Raw genomic sequence first — 21,119 nt, forward strand, 5'->3', positions numbered from 1 at the left:
GTTCCCCCACTCCCATTATGAGAGGTGTTGATGTAATGGCTGAAAAAATGCTGATTTTATTTTTGTGTGTGGATGGAGCTTAACTTGCATCAGTTTAAAGAATATATTTTTTTGCCGTTTATTATGATAGGACAGTATAGTATCAAGAAAGTTTGACGAACCGGGACTTGAACTCGGGTCGCCCAAAGCTAAAAAAAAAAAAAATGATGAGAGGTGTTGATGTATCGGCTTAAAATATGCTTATTCTACTCTGTGTGTGGATGGAGCTTAAACAGCATCAATTTGATAAATATTAGAACCTCATGTGTCAGAAATATAGGGGGAACAGAATCTATACTCTGACAATCCGTTATACATGTGAAGATTGTAGGCTGTATCTTGAAGATTTTTGTATTGTATTGTATCTTCTGTTATAAAGACGAAGATTGACATTTCGTTAATGAAACAAAATAAGAACACAATGTTGTTAAAAATAAACAACTTAGGCTATGTTCTGTTAGATGTGTTTTGACTACTTTTTGTTTAATTATATCTCTAGGTTATGAAGATATAGCCTATTAACAAAAATAAATCTTATATATAATATATTCTATATATAAAAAAACGTATAGGCCTATATAAAATATATTTTAAAAAAGGGCCTCATTTATTAATTTAGCCTGATTAGTGTGATAAAGGCGTGATAGGCTATCAATTTTATGTGGATAAAGGCATATTTTGTACATGACTACACATGTCCTCATAAGGCCAAGAAAATATGTCGTTTTAACGACATAACATCTCGTTATTACGAGAAAAAGATGTCGTTTTAACGACATAAGATCTCGTTATAAAAAAAAGATCTCGTTATTACGACATAATTGAGAAAAAAAAAAAAAAAGTATGTGGCAGCAATGCGTCACCGTACATTAGACTAGTCTATGAGCAAATGTTAGACTTGTCTAACACTATAGACCGGTCTAAAATAGCTTTGTGAAACCGGCCCCTGTAGTAGCCTACACTCACACACTGTAACACTGCTCCGTGCGCGTGCTCAATCTGCTCATGCTTTTCAACAGCAGGACACACGTCAGAGGAAACACTTGCTTCCGTAAGCGAGGTCAAGATGGCGCGCTGCATGATGTGAAGGGGACTCTTGCGGTAGCCGGTCGTTCGCCTGAAGAACATGTTCAAAACACCATGTAGCAGACTGACGGGAGTCTGGAAATGCCTTCCATGCGGTATTAATAACTATGATATGTTAATGAATCATATGTGATCTTTCGTTAATTCCGGGGGGACGTTTTATAAGAATGCTAGCCGGTTAGCCTAGCCACTGAAAGGCTACTGCAGCAGCATGACCTTAAAATATCAACACAGTTTACATGATATGAACCGGGTTTTTAAGGAATTCCGTTAATTACATGCACTGACATTGATGTATAAGTACTTGTCTGCTCTATGCAGTGTATTTTGCTTGCGGCAAATCATCATTTGACTTATATTGCCCATTATGTGAGATATTTTAATGTTTATACATACTAGTGTGGTTGTGTGTGTGTGTTTATATATTAGTCTTTATTTGTATATTGTCCATAAACTGTTTCTATATGAAGAAATGCTGTATTGGGTCCTGAGTGCTGCAGGAGTGATTTCATGTGATGATGCCATTTGTTGTTTGTCATGACGTCACTGGAAGGCTGTCAGATACATGACCACTGGATTGATCAAGATAAAGCATTTCTTAGTTTTAAAAATATCTTAACTTTATTATGTTTTATTTGTATAAAGGTAAAAATGCAGTTAGAGCTTACAACGTTATTAGTATACATTAGTATAGGCATTCATTAAAATAACGGTTAATATTATGAAGTTATATTTTCTCTTGTTGAAGGTTTGGTAGGTGTCAATGTGCAGAAGAAGCTCATTGCAAATGCATCTAGGAGTCACATGAGTACCAGGAGTCTGATTCAGCTCTGCAGGAAGAATCAAGCAGAATGGTTCACGTTCCAGCATCTCTGCTTTCTGAAGAGACAGGTAGGCTATGAAGTGCTACCTTTATGTACGCATAATCATAAATACGCTGACGAAGACAATTCTGGTCAAATATTATATATTTATAGACTCTATATAAAAAATTTCCATAATACCATTGCTGGAGAATCATTCTTTCTTTGTAATATTGCTAACTTTAATTTAAAATTTATTGCAGATCATGTTTTAACAGAATTAACTGATGAAATTGAGAATTATCAAATTTGTGTATTCATGTTTTTCATATAAATTGTGTATTTATCTGTATCTTCCCTCTTCCCACAGTATGTGAAGAGCATCGGTGGTGTCTGCCAGAGAGCGAGCCCCAAGCAGGAGCCTGTCGCCTCTGCACTGGAGGATCGAGATGATTCGTTGGTCAGACAGGTTCAGCAGATCCCAGCCTTAAAGCCTGAGCCAGGTACTGTGGTGCCGCCATGTGACTCGAAGAACATCCAGGATGAACCGGAGGCGACCAGAGCAGCCCGCTTGGAGGCTCGGCAGTGGAAGGAGTCGAGGGTTGAATACAGTGATTTACCAGGGATTTACGCACGGCTCTCCAAACTTAAATTAACAGGTATAATATTTTTTTTATATTTTTTATTAATTATATATTGTATGCCATATGGCAATATAAGATACATGCTGTTAATTGAACATTTGCCTTTTGCAGCAATCAAAGCTAAACTGCTGATCTTGAATTTCATGGAAAGTTCTAATCTTAAAAAAAAAATCAGCGCTGCCGCTGACTTGCCTAATGATTATTTTTTATTACGTTTAATTGCTTTTCTATGGTTAATCATATAATCAGTTAAAAAAAATAGTCTTAGCCCATTAAGTACTTCATCAGTTTTCATCCTTTAAAATGTTCACATTTTTTGAAATGATAATATTATATTAGTGATGAGAATTCAACTTATATGCTTTATTTTTGTTGTAGAAACTCAAGTAACCATTTTAACTAAATCTTGTAACCTCACTTTCTTTTCCTCCCCTGTAGCACTTGTGGTTACTACGGCAGCTGCTGGCTTTGCTATGGCTCCAGTGCCCTTTGACCCTGTCACTTTTTTGATGGCTTCGGTCGGAACAGGTCTCTCTTCCTGTACAGCCAATTCCATCAATCAGGTCAGTCACCCCATGCACTTTCATGAAATAACTGCACACTCAGCAGTACGTGTCTGGACCAAACACAACAGATAAAGCCAAGCGACCTGATATCCAGCTGGAATATGCTAGCAAGTGATAGACCATTTCATTGTGTGTGTGTGTGTGTGTATTTAAAGCTTTGCATGTCTGATCTTGTGTACTTTTATATCTGAAATTCATGGTACGTGTGGATACTGTGATTAATTAATCAAGCCAGAATGATGAATCACCATGTACTTGGAGATTTTTTGAATTACTGACACCTGCTAAGGGTCAATCTCACAAAGCATTTCACTTCTAAAATCTGTAGGGAATAAAATAAATATGTTTTGCCTAAAAATTAGTATCATCTTCTATTAGGACCCTTAAGATTTCTTTTTGTGTGTCATAAAATTAATTTGAGAACAATTAAAGGGGTCATGAACTGGATTGTTTTATTATTTTATAATGTTGCCTGGGGTGCCCTTATAATGTTAGTATGATTTTTACATCAAAAATTGTCATAATTTATAAATAAAAGCCATTTTTCCAAGCCAGATTTCAGCCTCAGATTTGAACGCTCTGTTTTAAGGGGCGTGTCTGCTGTGAGACTGCAGTGCAATCGCCCACTGCTGTGATTGGCTGACATGCTTGCATATGAAATAGCTAGTATTACATGAACTCTCTCGAAAACTTTTACTACGTTTTTACTATTACAGCTATCGAGATTAACAAATCGTGAAAAGTATCGTTTAAAGCATTATATTTAAATTCCATCACATGAAAGGTTGCAGCATGATGAGCACTGAGCAGATGACAGACAGTCTGTTGATCGCGGGAATAAAGATCTTATCATTGCAACGCAATTTTTGCACTCTCACAAATGCTTACACCAAATCACAATGCAAACACGATGTGAATACACAGTAAGAGCTTCGTTGTGTAGTGTAACGGTGTCATTATTTCATCACGAGTTTGGTAAGTGTCCAGATAAGCTCTCGCGGCTCGCACTGTGCTTTGATTGACAGCTTGGGCGATTGGAAAGGGATCGTTCTTTGATCACTTTCTGTGTATAATTTAATAACAGTTTAAAAAAGATTATTTTCATAATACTACGAGAAATTATGTGAAGTTGATCGTTTAGTCACTGATGCATAAACAGTATTGAACAATTTTAAGAGAAATATCTGAACTTGAATAATTACACAGAAATCACTGATCGCAGATCAGGCATTAGAATACACATGGTTACTTACATGTTGCTGGCAGATCCGTGTCGGGAAATTGTGATTGACTGATTTAATAAAGTTTAACCATGCTGGAATCCTAAGGAAGCTTAAGCAAACTGTCTTCTTCCACAAACAGGCACTGCACAATATTTAGTAAACAGCATGTTTATTGCTTGGAAGTAGCTCGATCCGGTTTAGCAATTATCATGTCCTATGTTATTTAGCATGTTTGGGCGAATCGGTGGGCGGGGCTAAACAGGCCGTGTTGAAGTAGGCGTTGATCTTCTTTTGTGGAGGCGGTGTTTTATCCTCTTTGACGTCATAGTTCCCCACTTTGAAAAACGAGTCGTTTGCTGAGCCTGATGTCTATAAAAGCTTTTATTGGACTAACAAGGTAGTTTTCAGTTCTGAAACTTACAGGATATTAATATAGTATGATGATCTCTTATATGTCAAAAGCTCAAGGAAATTTTTTTTTTCTCAGTTCATCACCCCTTTAACATATTTTACCAATTTGCGTTATTGTAACAGTTTTCTCATTATTTTAATAAGTAGTAATAATTAAAATATATAAAAATTGAATCAATTATACATCCTGGTTGTGATTGTTGAACTGCCCTCACATTTTATTAGTTTTATTTAAAACGTTAAAATAAATTTGACTGTAATAGATACAAAAATAATGCCATAATGAATCATCAATAAAAATATTGAGACACTGTAACAGACACATTATAGTAATGATAATTTGGAGGTAACATCTGCTTAGTTTTGCTGAAAATGATCTTACAGTGCATTCTATTGCATTTATCGGTCCTAATAGTAGAAAACATATACAAAATGTGTTTATTATTAATTATTGCTGTTCAGTTTTCATGAGATTCACTCAGTTGCATAGTGTACTGACAGCTTTGTAAGTGGATCAGTCATTTCTGAAATCAACCTACTGACTTGAATTGGACTGTGTACTGTGAAGAATTGTTTCTCTGTACTCTAGATATACTACTAGTAGTGGGTTTTACATTTACAGTAGCATAAATGCACTTGCATTGTGGCTTTTATATTGGTTTATTATCCATAAATTGCAAAAGTAGACGTGACATCTAAAAATGTGATGGTTGGAGTTTGGCTAGATGTGATAATGCAGGCCCAAGGCAGACCACATAAATCCTGTTGTAGATGGTTAGAAATGTATTAGCCGCTAGTTTTGGTACTTAACCTCAACTCTGCACGAGCATTCCAGCCAGAGTAATTGCCTACTTGGCGGTCTGTTGATTTTGCTATTGTTTTGCTTGTGTACGGCTAGATGGATGAAGTCTCATTGCAGCGTTGGCTTGACTTCAGGGAGTCCCGCAATGCCCAGCAGAGTTTCATTGTGTGTTACACAAACATGGGACACAAACAGTTGATATGGGCTCTCACAGTTGCACTTTGTCGTTCGTTTAGAGAGAGAGAAAAGAAATCAGTGCTTAAGTGAGACAATTGTAGAGTCTTTTGCATTCCAATCCTGCTGTGTATCAAAAAAAAAAAAAAAAAAAATACATTAGGCAAGATTAGCTGTGTTGCTCTGATGTTTTTCAGATGAAAGCATTTGCAGAGCTAGAATGAAAAGAAACCCAGAGCGTGAGACGCACGTTGTATGCGCTCTGGTTTGCTCCATCCGTAATCAGCTTTCTGCTCAAAGAAGTGCACGTTCTGTGCAGTAAGGCTCTTCATGACTCAAGAGTAGGGCTGTGTATCGCCAAGATACAGGGGTTACAATATGATATATTGTGATTATTACAGTAAGAAAGGTGATATTTTGCAATATTTCTTGGTTTTTTTTTTTTTTAGGAAGAGGATCTAATTTTAGATGAACTGTCATATTGAACACACCACCATATGCATAAAAACTGAGCAAAAACTCAATTTAATCAATATCTGGATTTGCATATCACTAATTACTATTTTGTGATATGTAAGTAAAGGGAAAATATACAGTACAGGTCAAAAGTTTGGAAACATTACTATTTTTAATGTTTTTGAAAGAAGTTTCTTCTGCTCATCAAGCCTGCATTTATTTGATCAAAAATACAGAAAAAAAGAGTAATATTGTGATATATTATTACAATTTAAAATAATTGGTTTTCAATTTATTATACTTTAAATTCTCATTTATTTCTGTGATCATGTGATGCAAAGCTGAATTTGCAGGATCATTACTCCAGTCTATCACATGATCCTTTAGAAATCATTCTAATATGATGATTCATTATCAAAGTTGGAAACAGTTCTGCTGCTTAATATTTTTTCATAACCTGTGATACTTTTTTAGGATACTTTGATGAATAAAAAGTAAAAAAAAAAAACATAAAAAAAAAAAGAAGCAAATGTTTTAAAAATATAAATCTTTTGTAACAACAATATACACTACTGGTCAGTAATTTGGGGTCAGTAATTTTTTGTCTTTCTTTTTTGAAATAAATCAATACTTTTGTTCAGCAAGGATGTGTTAAATTGATAAAAAGTGTAAAGAAGATTTATATTATTAGAAAATATTTTTTTTATTTTGAATAAATGCAGTTCTTTTTAACCTTTTATTCATCAAATATATTAAGCAGCAGAACTGTTTCCAACACTCATAATAAATCAGAATATTAGAATGATTTCTAAAGGATCATGTGATAGACTGGATATCACATGTGACACTGAAGACTGGAGTAATGATGCTGAAAATTCAGCTTAGCATCACAGGAATAAATAATTTTTTAACGTATATTCAAATAGAAAACTATTATTTTAAGTTGTAATAATATTTCACAATATTACTGGGTTTTTTTTCTGTATTTTTGATCAAATAAACGCAGCCTTGATAAGCATTAGAGACTTCTTTCAAAAATATAAAAAAACTTAATGTTTCCAAGCTTTTGACCTGTACTGTGTATATATATATATATATTTTATATATATTTATATTAAATATATATTTAATATTTAATATTAGTATTTAATAACAGAAAATGCATAGTCCACTCCATGACTGCATGATACTGTTTTTTATATATTTATTACTGAAAACCTGCTGGCTATAAAGCATCTATATCTATTGTGTAAAGTCAAACATAATATTGCGCTATTCAAGTGTATCTATATTTTCTTACACCCCAACTATACGAGTATTAGTGAAATTGAAGGCTGTTACATCAACCCCTTTCAACACCTGCAGCTCCTTGACCAAAACACAGGTGTGGCCTGTAATTTGTAGAAGGTCACGATCACACCACTGGCTCCACCTATTTTTTACAGGAAGATCCTACACTTGGCCCTTTTAACTCTTTAGTGGCAACATCTCTGCTGTGTGTTTACTCATTACCACATTGTTAGATTAGCTTGACCTCATTGTGAGGTCACATGCTGGTGGCCTGTCATACCTGTGGACTATGGTGCAGATTCAGAAACCTCAGGTTGGACATGAATACCATCAACCATTGGGTTTCTTCATAGGCCAGTTGTTTAATGTCTGATTGCTAACCTTTTTCTGTGATCTGTCTACATCGCATAGGTGTTTGTTTAGTTGACAATGTTTCTCAAAAGGTAACGTTAGTCTCAAAAGGGTTGGCATAAAAAAGAAAAACCAAACTGTCTCACCAAGCCTACTTTTTTTGATCAAACAGTAATATTGTGATATATTATTACAATTTAAAGTAACTATTTTCTATTTTAAAATATATTTTATTCATGTGATGGCAAAGCTCAATATTCAGCAGCAATAACTCCAGTTTTAAGTGTCACACGATTACATGATTCTTTAGAAATCATTCTGATATGCAGAGTTATAGCTCAAGAAACTTTTGTTGTTATTAATGTTGGAAACGTAATATTTTATTTTTGGTGGAAAAACATTGTTTTAGGAATAAAAAAAATAAAAAAATTGTACAGATTTTTTTGTTATAATGTAAAAGTCTTAAATGAACGTATTTTTGCTGAATAAAATATTCTTTAAAAAAAATGCTGACTCCAAACTTTTGACCTGTTGTGTATATTTATATTTTATGCAAGTTTAAAAAAAATAAAAATAATTTTGCATAAAGAAAATGAAGTAAATGAAATAAATCCTCATCAAATAATCATGAATGTTCAAGTTTTAATAGTTCATTGATTAAAAGGTGTCAGAACCCTGCTGATTAGCATGCTGAATAACAGACTGCACATCTGAATTGATGCTAAACTAGCAATTCATAGATGAGTTAAAAAAACATGGGGGGAAACCTTGGATAGGCATGAAAGGTTTAAAGAAATCTTACAGCGAAGAAGCCAACTCATTCTCCAAGTCATTTTTGATGTTATAAAGATGGGGAAAAGGTTGATTAGGTCAATTATACGTTTTTGCGCATGGCTCACCTGGTCTTTAAGCGTGTTTAACAGTGAAACTGGTACAAGGTCCAAGAGGCTGAAGAGGCTGAGGTAATGGGCGAATACGGCACGAGTGAAGGCGGACAGATGGGCGCTCTGTAAATTTGTTGCGTTTGATGTGCCGTCTTTGAAGTTCTAATTGAGCAGGAACAGTGAGGAGGGATGGAGTACTTAGAACAGGTCCATCAATCATGTGTGCTTTTATATGCCAAAAAGCATGTTGGAACACAGGTATCAGATGTTAGTTTTTTAATTTAGGTGGAACGTGGGTATTTCTGATGCATACTTTGGTTTGCTGGGGTCTCTTGCTTTCTAGATGGCCTTGTGAGTTCCGCAAGTGTTTCTGAAGGTTCAGTCTGAGACTAATAGGCTTTCTGGGGCTTCAGAGGACATTTAATCCATAGGCTGTGGAGCAGGCTTTCTTGTGGCAAGCGGTTGGCATCTGCACGGAGTCTTCACTCCACACGTTACAGTATGGAAAGAGACCGTTTGGCCCCTCTGTCTCGCCTCCTACTCAAAGCTGTCGTTTGGTTTCGCATCCACTGATGTGCACATGCCATCATAATTTAGTTGCCATCATAGTAGCCTGTAAAAGGTGGTCGGTCTGACCAAAATCATATATCACTTCATCACGCTAATATGATAATATACTGTAATTATATTATAATAACACAGAACCAAAGTTAAAAATGAAAGATTCAAAACCGTAATTCTAAAATTTAGACTGAATTCTGATTGGATGACTCTTTTTTTTTTCTTCAAAAAGGGCACTAAAATAGACTAAGTCATTTGAATTCTGGGTTGATACAATGTTGCAGGTTTTGTTTGCCAACTGTACACAAACAAGCTCCACTTTCCATTGTACACAATAATTCATAATAACATAATAACGTTCTTGTCTTTACTTTGATGCATCTCACTTTGTATTTTCACATTATTCCACGTTTCATTGTTACCTTTGCATATAAATAGTTTAAAGCAGTCTAGTTTAGCAACACCTTTACTAGCTGACACATTCATTGGGTTATACCACCCAAAATACTGTAAATCAGACCCTGCTGAAACCCTGCACCAGTGACACCAAGGTCCTAGGTTTTAATCCCAGAGAAAACACTGGTAAAATGTCATGTTGGAGTTGCATTGGATTCAGTCATCTCCCACTAGAAATAAACATAATGCAAAGTGTATTGTTTTATTTGTAGGTGTGTGTTAAATAGCAAGTTTTGGATGTAAATTACACTGGGTACCTGGTGGCAGATTTGTTTACGCTGTTCAAACACAGTGCAACAGAATAAGTGATAGAGTATACAGTCTGTCTCTTTGTTCCTGAAGCCTCAAGCACTCTTAGATCATTCTAAGCAGTCTTAGAGCTCTGTGTGCATGCAGAAACTGTGACGTGATTGTCATCATATCTTCTAGCAGCTTGTACAAAGACGAATTCCTGGTGTGTATCCTATACAGTTTTGCATTACACTTGGCTAATGAAAGTCATTCTGATTTTATTGCATTTATTTAGAGTGCCGTCTATGCGATGAATGCTGTTCTTTCTCGGTGGCTTTTGTGAAGATGAGCTTCTTTTGTTGTTTCGTAGTAAAACCAAGCAACTGTTGGAACGCCACAAATCATGTGGTCATTGTAGGAACTCTATGATCTTATTCTCCTAGTCCTGACTCATCTTGTGTAATGTGACAAGTCTTGGGCACACCCATACCTGGCGGTAACTGATCCCCGCTCGTAACTCATCCTTTTGGTTTTTATAACTCCAGAGAGGAAAATAAAAGAAGAATGACATCCTTAGATGTGGTGCCAGTTTTTTTTCCCCCCATTATAAAACATCCCTGCCACCCCCGTGCGGTTTGCTGTGATCAAAGATGATCCTTTTCAAGTTTGTAGAGTCCACTAAACATACGACAAACAAATCAAAGTTAAGGTGTATCCCGTTAAGCTCTGCTGTCTGTGGATTGAACATCAAACACCAAGCAGCTGATTTTTGGTATCTCAGGAGGAGCCAGTCGAGTTCGTCTCTGTTTGTGTTTACTTGTGGCCATGATGAGATTTACTTTGAGACGAGAAAGACAGGCTTGGGAATGAGTGGATGTAGCTTTTAGCCTTTGGTTCCTTGGAGTATTTCCTGAAGTTACATTGCAATTTTGTGGTTTCTTATTTCAATGTAACCTTGTTTGGAAACTGTCAGGAATGCTGTAAAAACCCAGAATCCCCTAACAATGGCCATCCAAAGTTGATACTGCATTCTGCCAAGGGACACAATGTTCAGTTGTATCTTTATATTTCACATACAGTTACGTCTTTTGTGATTTTGGATTTAGACCTTTCAATAATAAATAGGAAGAAAATGTTAGAAGTGTTTTTATTTTTCTGAGATGCATCCCCTGTCCTTCAATGGTTGGACAAACAGGTTGTCATTTCCATTATATTTACATATACACTAGGTATGGTCGCGATCATGCGTACTCTTGTGTTTAGGGAGCGGCGGTACTGACACATTTTACAAGGCCTAGTTTTTGTCAATGACAATCAGGATCTGTTGCGCACCAAATCCATCGTCTTGTCAGTCATCTCTCTTTAGGCTGTGTGTCCACCAAAGAGGTTTTTTTCCGCGGCTAGCGTATTTTTCGAATTATGTTCAATGGGAGCGCCGCGTTTTTAAAACGCCATGAGCATAACAAGGTGCTGAGCGTCTATTTCAGGCTGAAGCGCTGAGCACTTGCCATTTTTTTTACTGGTCGCCGAGAGTTAAAGAATGTTCAACTTTGGGAAAAACGCAGCGCTCATCACTGTCACTTTTTACACAACCGTCCAATCACAGTGGAGGAGGGGCGGGACAAATACCAAATACCGCCACATCTTGTATAATAACGGAACAAAATCATTTTAAACAAGAGCCAGAGCAAATACTTTACATTGTATCGACATTTTTATATAGAAACAATACAGAAACAAACTATCTGTGAAATGAGATACTAGGAACACTTGCGTGGATATTCCGGATCATAGCAAGCAAAGTGTCTCACCTGAAAAAAACGCTACACTGCCAAAATGCTCTCAAGCGCCCAAAACTAGGCGTTAAATCTCATGCTTTCCAAGCTTACATTTATTTAATCAAAAATTTGTATTGAGAAATGTTATTGAAATTTAAAATATTGTTTTATTTTAAAGGTATAATGGAGGATTTTTTACTTCCGGGTGGATCACCTATACTATTGGTCCTCCTAATTGTCAATCATTCAGGTGAATCAATCAAACTTATTCAAAAAGTGGAGAGGGCGGGTCTTATCTAAAATTCGGAAAGATCCTCCACTATACCTTTAATGTTTAAAAATAAGTTTTAAGTATAAAAGTAATTTATTCCTCTTATGGCAAAGCTAAATATTTATGCCACATCATCCTTCATAAATCATTCTAAAATTCTGATTTCCTACTCAGGAATTATTTTGTAATTATTATCATTTAATTATTATCAAACGTGTTAAGTGCTTCTTAATATTTTTTAGTGAAAACCATGATACATTTTACTTGTGTTAACCCAGCACCCTCTTAATCTGCTATTGTGATGATGTAGCTTTGGGGTCAGCCTAAATAGTGCTTCATGGGTGTTCTGTTGATTGCTATGAAAACTTTACCCTGAATTCCACTTGATTTGATAATTGAGTTAAAAGAGGCTTTTTTTCCCAAGGTAAAGGTTAAAAATCGGCAGTCGGGTGAAGGGGCCACAGCAAAGAAAATACTTTTTGTGCAGCCTCTGACCAACGAGGACACAGTCACATTTTTCCCACCACCTTTTTTTTTGTGAGGTGTCAACTCAGTGTTGTTTTTGTAAATCCTGTCCTGGTATTTGAGGGGTGGTTTTGTGTCATATCCCCCGTTGAGTGTGCGGTGGGTCGTCAGAGGATGGCATGCACACTAGAGCATCAACAGCGTCTGACAAGCCGAAGAAAAACACATCTAATTCCCTGACCCCCTTCTCTATGCCTCACCTCGCTTTTGTTGCCTGTCTTCTTTTAGGTATGTGCAAAACTACCCATTATCGTCAACTAGTGGGTGTGTTGTTTGAAAGACTAAACAACTAGACAGTCTTAATAAACCCTGTGTAATTGCAAAGACTTAGGTTCAGGTCCACACGTTTCTTAAAATAATAATATTAATAATACAGTTTTAAATTATTATTATTATCAATTATTATGTTTTATTATACATGTATGAATTATGAAATTACCTTTTAATAATAATAATAATAATATATTGTTCTTATATTTTTAAGTTTTATTCCATAAATTATATGTATTTTAATTGATGTACCCCAACATATAATTTTTGTCAGACTCCTCAACATATTTTGTTGGAATTTACTGCTTTAAATGCAACGTTTTTATTAAGAAAGTTCTCTAATGGATGTTTTCAAAAATGTTCACCAGGAACAATCCTAAATTATTTATCAAATATTGAACTGAAAAATCTTATATAATGTCTGTTACAATGATGTTATAATTGAGTTGTTATTTGCGCTATTTGTTTCTTTTAAACTACATCAATCTTGCCATGAAAATAGCCATATATGTATTTGAAGTGGTTAGTATATAAGTATTTGATTTACTTTTTAAGGCTTACAAATAGTTTTGATTTAACAATTTAATTGTCTGTTTTTTTTTTTCATCTATTATAGGTATGATGATTAATTTGTACCCGAAAGTAGTGTAGTTTGTACTTATACTGACAACAGAAACATGAAACTCGTCAGGAGGGTTAAGAGTTATTCTGACACTGTACAGCTAATGATCTCATCTCTTTGTTGAAGTTGAAGATGTGAGCAGAATGAAACCTGAGTGCAATTATACATGATTATTTAATCATCTTAATAGCCCCATCCCATCACAGTAGCTTATATTTTTGACCTTTTTGCAATGATGTTAATCATCTCAAAAACATTTAAACATGCGTTCATAGTTAATTCTGGGGTTTCTATGTTGAAATGATCTTGGAAATTCAGAAGGTTCTGCACCTTCTGCTTCAATTGACGAGCTCTCTGGAGATGTTCAGATGCTAATTTAAATGCGTGACTCCGAGAAGCAGCATATCAAATCCCCCTTTGAAGTAATTTATGGCTCTGCAAAACATTAATTCCTGTTGTGTCTCTCGTTTGATCAGGGTTGTACAAGTGTTTAACATCCCTGTTTCTGCTTCCCTTAATAATGTTAACTGTAATAGTTCACAGAATTGCTGATTTTGAAAAGAAAGCAATACAATCAAAAATGATTTACATCGGCTTGTCATTGTTATGTTTTTGCATCTATTCAGACTGATTGTGTCTTCTCTAAGGATTCCGCTATGAATTTTTAATGCCTAATCTATAAAGAAAAACGTCTTGGATAAGGGACGACCTAACTTCATCGGATCAACTAGAACAGGACTCATCACAAGAAAACCAAGTAATCACATCTCCATATCTGACAGCATAGAATGTTTTTTTTTTTTTTTTTTTTTTGCATAGGGGTTCCTGTAGATAAGGGAACCACTATCCCATGAGGCTTCTTGTTCTGACTGCAGGCATCTCCACCTTAATCTTGTGTGGCACAGACAGTAGAGTGATTGTCGCCTGCTTGTAGTTTCCATGCATTTTTAAAATCCATATTTGCATGCGTAGGGTGGCTGCTTCAAAAGCAATGTACTGTAACCGAGTGAGAGCGAGAGAGAAAATTGGAAGGAAATACTGGATCATAAAACATGATCATTAAGAGGAATGAACGGCTTTGTTTATGTTTTGATGACTATCATTAAAATCTAACGTCGATTTAGTCTCAAAATTGTTTTGCATCTTGAAATTACCCTTTCAGAAACACATCTTGTATATCTGTATGCATTTTGGTTGCCAGCGAACACTTGCTCAGCAAAGCTGAATTTACAGCATCATTACTCCAGTCTTCAGTGTCACATGATCCTTCAGAAATCATTCTAATATGCTGATTTGCTGCTCAAGTAACAGTTGTTATTTTCAGTGTTGATGTATATATTTAACCCATTACTATATGAGGTCTATCTCATGTTAGCTGACAGCGTCTTTCAAATATTAATTTGGACCACATGTCTAAAGTTTTGGGATGTCTGTGAGTTGTAACCCCTCCCTCTCTGGACCCAACTGTTAAAGCTCTGGCATTCTTGACAGCTCTTTCTGTCCCTCAGGACCTGTGTTACCATCGTTCTTCACATTAGGGGTCTCGCGCTGCTTTTCAGAACCTCTGGAGGAACCATAAGTTGTAACCAGATGCCCCCTAAGACATCACACCAGCCCGTCTCATTTTGAAGCACCCCATTCTGCAGTTTTATCTGTTGCCCCATGAGATGCAGTGACAGATGATACATTTTCAAACGGGTTGCAAATTCCACCGGCATGACGACATTGTGGTCTGTAGTTTTACTGCCACTGCATCCTCAAAGCAAGACCGGCTGGCATTAGAGCGGCTCTTTAAAGACGTCCTGTTCTATCCTTTTTCCTTTTTAATGTTATAGCTTTTTTCTTGCATGGTAAGACTCCAAAACCTCAATGACAACTCTTGTTAAGATTGCCCAAAAATATGCCAGTGATGCTTGCTTAGGGGTTCATGCTGCCCTATATCAATTATTTATGAATCTTTTATTTCTGTCGGTAATCACATTAGTTCCACCGTACAATGTGACCAGCTCCTTGAAAGTGCATTTTTGCCATCCTGGCGAATGAACGCTTAAAGCGAGACCACCTTTTTTTCAGAGGTGAAAACGTGTCTGAGGAAGGAATTAACACCAAGGTGATCCCTCCATTTAATAGATGTTTAAATTAAGAGCCTGTTTTAACACTTTTTCTTTAACAATAGGGATGAGTCACCTTGGCTTTCTCTTCTGCCGTAAGCTTTGAATCCATTGGGGAGGGTGGCGTGAAAAGACAGACTCTTAATCAGTGGGTGATCTCTGATCAGATGGCACGGTGGCACACAGGCTGTTCAATGGCCTATTTCACGGTGTTCAGGATAAGAATGAATATTTAAACAGAGGCAGTCGTTTAATAGTTAATTTCCCCAGTCTCGGTGATCCGTAGGGTGTCAATCTATGTCAAACTGTACACTATGGGATATTATGCCACAGGCTCCATATGGACACAAGTGCTTGAGCTGTGGCATTGTTCTAGTAAATGTCAGCTACAAAACATCGTATTGTCACGTGGAATTTGATACCTTAATTTGTTCTCCAGTTAGGTTGGGTTTCATTTTCGTATTGAAATAAGAGAAGCATATGAAGGATATTACATTATTTTTTTGGCGTTAGCGGCAACCAGGCTGTTTACAGAAGATTTTGCACATAATTATTTTCCTTTGCATCTCATATTTTTTTCTTTGAACATACATACACGCATTAATAGGGATGCACCGATATTATTTTCACCAATGTAACAGTATGCATCACTTTACATTACTGTCAGGCACTAAATAACCTATGATAACCCCCCCCCAGAAACCCCTGTAGCTTTCCAAGAATAACTTTTTTCAAAAAGCACATGAATAAAATATCATGTTAATGTTACAGATCACACCTTGGCAATATCAACATGTGCATGTCATGCGCACTGCAGCCAGTTTATTGTGGCTTGATGAAAATTCTTTGTGGGTTAGGGGTTGCTTTAAAGGTCTTGCCAAATGAATGTCATGTCATGGCGATACAAATTCGTTTACATCTTCAGAATCACAGTTTTTCTTTTGGAAAGGATAATCTGCTCCACTGCTGTCAGTTTTGATATTCCTTGACCTTATTTGAAGTCTAAAGTCATGGTCAGGCCAAAAAATTATACTTTTTTGTTTCGTTTTTTTTGGCTTGTATTGTGCAATAGCTATTGCCTTTCACCTTCAGGCATGTTACATTTATACAGGGTTTATCTTGCATTCTGATGAAGTGCTAGTCATAGTGGGTTTTGTTGTCTTGAGCAATGGACAATTTTGTGTGTTTCTTTTGGTCAGCCTTGGGCTACTGTGTATTTATTCAGACTTTCAAGCTTTTGTGGGTTTGCTGGTGCTCTCGTGGTTTATGTCTTTTCTCATGGTCCTTGTGTTTGTGGTTTAGGCATTCACCCTTGCGAGACTTGTTTGCATGTCTGAGGCTTCATTGACTTCACATGTCACCAGCCACACAGGTAGTCAAAGACAGACTGGATCTTGACAAAAGAAAGACAACAAACCTTCCCCAGGGGATTCACTCCGTGAGATGGAGCTGTGCATCGTCGGCGCGTTTGATCAAAGGGGTTTTCACACAGCACCGGCACCCTCGCACGCGAGATGTCTCACCCCGCTCTCATCGCTTTATCATCCTTTTATTTACCGCAATCCTCTCAGACGAGTACACGTCAACACAGAGGAGAGCTTGGCAGGCGGTTCATGTACATATTAGCAGAGGTTACAGGTCTAGACATGGTTCTGCTATTACACGGTCTTTGTTGACCAATTAATCAACATTCAGTGGATCTCAGTAAATTCAGGGGAAACACCCATGTTAGGCAGTTTCCTGGTGATTAGGAATACCACAAATGGCGAGATAGATGTGGAGGCAGTTCCTTGGGCTAATTTGTCCATTATGCAATTATTGATGCTACACAAAAGAGTGTTTTTCCATAGAAATGCTATAGAAGAACCGTTTTTGGTTCCCCAAAGAACATTTTAGTAAACAGCTCCATGGATGTTAAAGGTTATTCATAGATGCCTATAAAGAACGTTTATTTTTAAGAGTGTTGGTCATCCTTGATCAACCAGAATATTGTTTTATGCACTTTTGAGGCTGAACTTCACAAATGCTATGTGTTATAATGACATTTCAGTTTAGTTCCCTCTTAAGGCCCCGTCCACACTACTGCGTTTTCGTTTAGAAACGGAGAATTAAAACGAATACGATCTCCGTCCACACCAGCGTTTTAGCTGCGTATTAGAATTGATCTCCGTCCACATTAAAACGTCTGAAAACACGGATCACGTGAACATTCACCAACACTGGGCATGCGCGTACCGGTGTAAACCTAGAGACTTTCAAACATAGACTGTAAAAAAATGCTTTCAAACATCAAAATGTCATTTATTAATATGTATTTGTGTCAAAATGACATATAAACATCTTTTCCTATTCTATTTTGCCTGGAAACGCTTCCAACACGCTTGCGTGTCGCATATAAAATAGGCGTCGGTTCTATTTCTAGCATGCACGCGTTTACCGCATGCACGCGTTTCTGTAAGAAACTGTTCCAGCCGGTGGATTTTACTGGTACTGAATATTACCTGTGTATACTCCATGACTGATGACACCCAATCATAGAGCCGAGCGTGAGCCTCTGCGTCATCGTTTCTAAAGTCCTCCGTTTTGACCCGTCCAGACTAAAACGCCCTCCGGAGATTCAAAACGAAAAACGGGTCGGCAGCGTTTCTAAACTTTTCCGTTTTGGGTCTCCGTTTTTGCCGTTTTAGTGTGGACAGGAGGTGCAAGCGTAGCAAAAGGTCTCCGTTTTAATACGAAAACGCAGTAGTGTGGACGGGGCCTTAGACTCTCTCTCTCTCTCCATGTTTCCTAGCACATTCATTAACATTTTCAGGTGAATAATTCAGTGCAAAAACTCAATGTTAATAGCACACACTCATGTTGGATAATGAAGACTGTTCATTTCTAATTATATGATCACTCTTTTAAATGATCTTTTTTTCTTAATTGGGTAAGAAGATACAGCCCTCTTCTTCTGAAAACCCCTCAAAACCCATATGTTATACCACATCTTCTACTAGTAGAAAAGCAGGTAGTGGATATGTCTAAATTAGCTGCTGCTATTTTTGTGATTTCCATTTGGTTCCAATGTTCTTGCTTAGAACAAAATGATTTTAAAAAATGAGGCGTTTCATTTGTAGCCTGTATGCTGGACCAAGCTCCTAAACAACATTGTAATTTAATGTAATAGTGGGCAGCAAAAATATTGGAGGAAATTGAAATTAAGGGTAGTAACATATGTCATTTGAAGAATAATGTAATCTTAGCAGTAATTTTCTTGTTTACATCAGTGGAGCGTTTATACATAACTGGTGTGCATGTGTGGTATAAATAAATAAATGTACAATTTTTGGGGACAGGGACACATTAAGATATTGGAGTAGGAGTTTTCTCCATCTCTGGTAAGATAACAATCATGATGATACGTGTGTTCATTAATTATTGGGTACAACGGATCGCACGGACCCGTGATCCGTACAGACCAGGCCCCAAGGTCGGCACGCATGTGATTCGGGAATTAACTGAGTTTAACCATCATAGATTTGTTTCAAGACTGCACTTGGACACCGAATTGATTCCTCTTTCAAGTTTACTCGCGCTTGAACGGACACATACACACAAAATTATTTCAAAATACCCTTCTCGGCAAGTATTCTCTCGGTTATGTCATAAGTGAACAATTGAGGAAGAAACCAGATGTGTGTCAGTATATTCTGTCCATGCATTCGGTCTTAAAGTGAGAGCAGCCTAATATTCCTGCTGTTGTCTGTGTTATTAATGTTAATAAAATAAAAATAAAATACAGCTTTAACAAAGATGAACCTATATTTAATTTCCACAGTGAACAAATAGTGTTATTTTACATTTAGGCAGCTTGTGTGATAAGTGTGCCGCTTAAAGCGTGTGTACCACCAAGCATCATCTCCAGGTGCTCCCTTGAGAACCAGACCAAAAAAGTTATGTGCACCCCTGTTGATATGATTTGAGAATGTTAGTGTTATTGGTGTGAGAGGTTTATTAATGGAATTGTTACCAGTCTTTTTCAATAAACATTATTTAAAGTGATGTAAGATGATCAGTGGTGAGGCAAAGCAATGTAGACTTTTTAGGGTGTAAATATAATGCATGCATTTGGTGCTTCAGTATTTAGCTTCTATGAAAATACAACTGTTTTTCTTTCTCAACAGGGATATAAGGTTGTTCACATATTTATTGTGTTCCCTTGTATTGCGCTTAGTACTTATTGGCAGTATCGTTTTTACCCATTTCAAAGGAGTTAGCTGGTTAAAACTAGATGTTTACTAAGTCTACTCTTGTTTAAACCCAGATGGATGTAGAAGCCAACAGCAATATGAACACTTTGTTTAGTACTGGGATGCATTACTAATTAACAAAAGCTGCCCTGTTAGCACCATCCTCATAAGCTAGTGTTGAATGCTAATTGTAACTTGGAGGAGTTGGTTGCATGCAGATAACTGCCAATGCTACAAAATTACAATGTAATGACGACTAGGCATCTCTAAAGTGTTGCTTTGCCATTGAAATTGGACTTTGCCCCAGTAGCAAAACATAGGATTGATAAAACCACTGAATTATCCTGCTTCAAACTACACTTGACTCATTTTAAAGGTGGTACATCCCTCTAACCCATTTAAAGAGTTTGCAAATGCACACACTTAGGGTTTAAATTGATCAAAAGCCACATGTATGCGATTCAGTCTTGACATCCGTTGTTAAAGCAACACCAAGTAGCTTTTGCTCTCGGGGTCCCCCTACAGTTGGGAAGCAGTATTGTCTTCTACTGCGGTCGTAAAATCTGTCATGGTAACACCAGGGTATACACGTGCATTTGTTGACAAGCACCCCGAGCTCTGCAGAAGGAGTTCTCACGTCTTGGACTGCCTGCGTTGCGTGTGAAATGTCTTCATCCCAGGTACAGTGGCATATATTTCAGCATGTCATATGAATGTAATTTCATGGGTTTTATTTTTTACAAACGCCAAAAGATCGCGTAGCTCACGTTTACAAGCCAGCGTCATTATAGTAGCCTATTGGCTACTGTTTTACAGAATGCTAATTCAATTCAATGTTTGTGTGGTAGGTAATAGCCATATATCGTCAATATTATCAAGCTACCATAGATGAATCTGCAAAGTTGAAAAATCAATTTGCATTATAGCCTTATTTGCATTATGGCAAGACACTTTCACCAGAAAAATAAACAAACATGACTATCAGCCTGCAGTCATTAGGCTACTTAGCCTAAAAGATAATTTTGTCCGTCTAATCATGTATTATTTACTTGCAAGAATGAAGCTCCTACCAAACTTGTACACGCCGTTTAGACACAGGCTTACTTCTGACTTTTTTTTTGTCCGTTGCTGCTTTGGCCATGACAAAAACATACGCACGAAAGCCGGAAACCAAATGTTGGTTGGCCTCTCACGTCCAAATTTGAGAAAGTGGTGGGGGAAGTGACGTATGCCGTAAAGCAGTCGAATTTTGTAGTTCTTTTTGTGCTCGGGTTACTACCCGAACCCCGAAGTTACGTAGTGCCAGTAAAAGCGATACAGACCCCGTCAGGCT

At 36.9% G+C, this 21,119-nt stretch overlaps 1 protein-coding gene across 1 annotated transcript in view; it reads left to right on the forward strand.

Annotated features, from left to right (window-relative positions):
* Positions 1-1,062: 1,062 nt before the first annotated feature.
* The window catches only part of cox10 (cytochrome c oxidase assembly factor heme A:farnesyltransferase COX10), a 41,958-nt gene continuing 21,901 nt past the window's right edge, over positions 1,063-21,119 (forward strand). The window contains exons 1-4 of the mRNA XM_084434577.1: positions 1,063-1,220; positions 1,874-2,016; positions 2,299-2,587; positions 3,011-3,135. Coding sequence (XP_084290703.1) covers positions 1,166-1,220; positions 1,874-2,016; positions 2,299-2,587; positions 3,011-3,135 — 612 coding nt within the window. The 5' untranslated portion in view covers positions 1,063-1,165. The remainder of the gene's footprint in view (positions 1,221-1,873; positions 2,017-2,298; positions 2,588-3,010; positions 3,136-21,119) is intronic.

This window comes from Rutilus rutilus, assembly GCF_951802725.1.
Source record: "Rutilus rutilus genome assembly, chromosome: 16".
In the NCBI taxonomy this organism is placed as follows: domain Eukaryota; kingdom Metazoa; phylum Chordata; class Actinopteri; order Cypriniformes; family Leuciscidae; genus Rutilus; species Rutilus rutilus.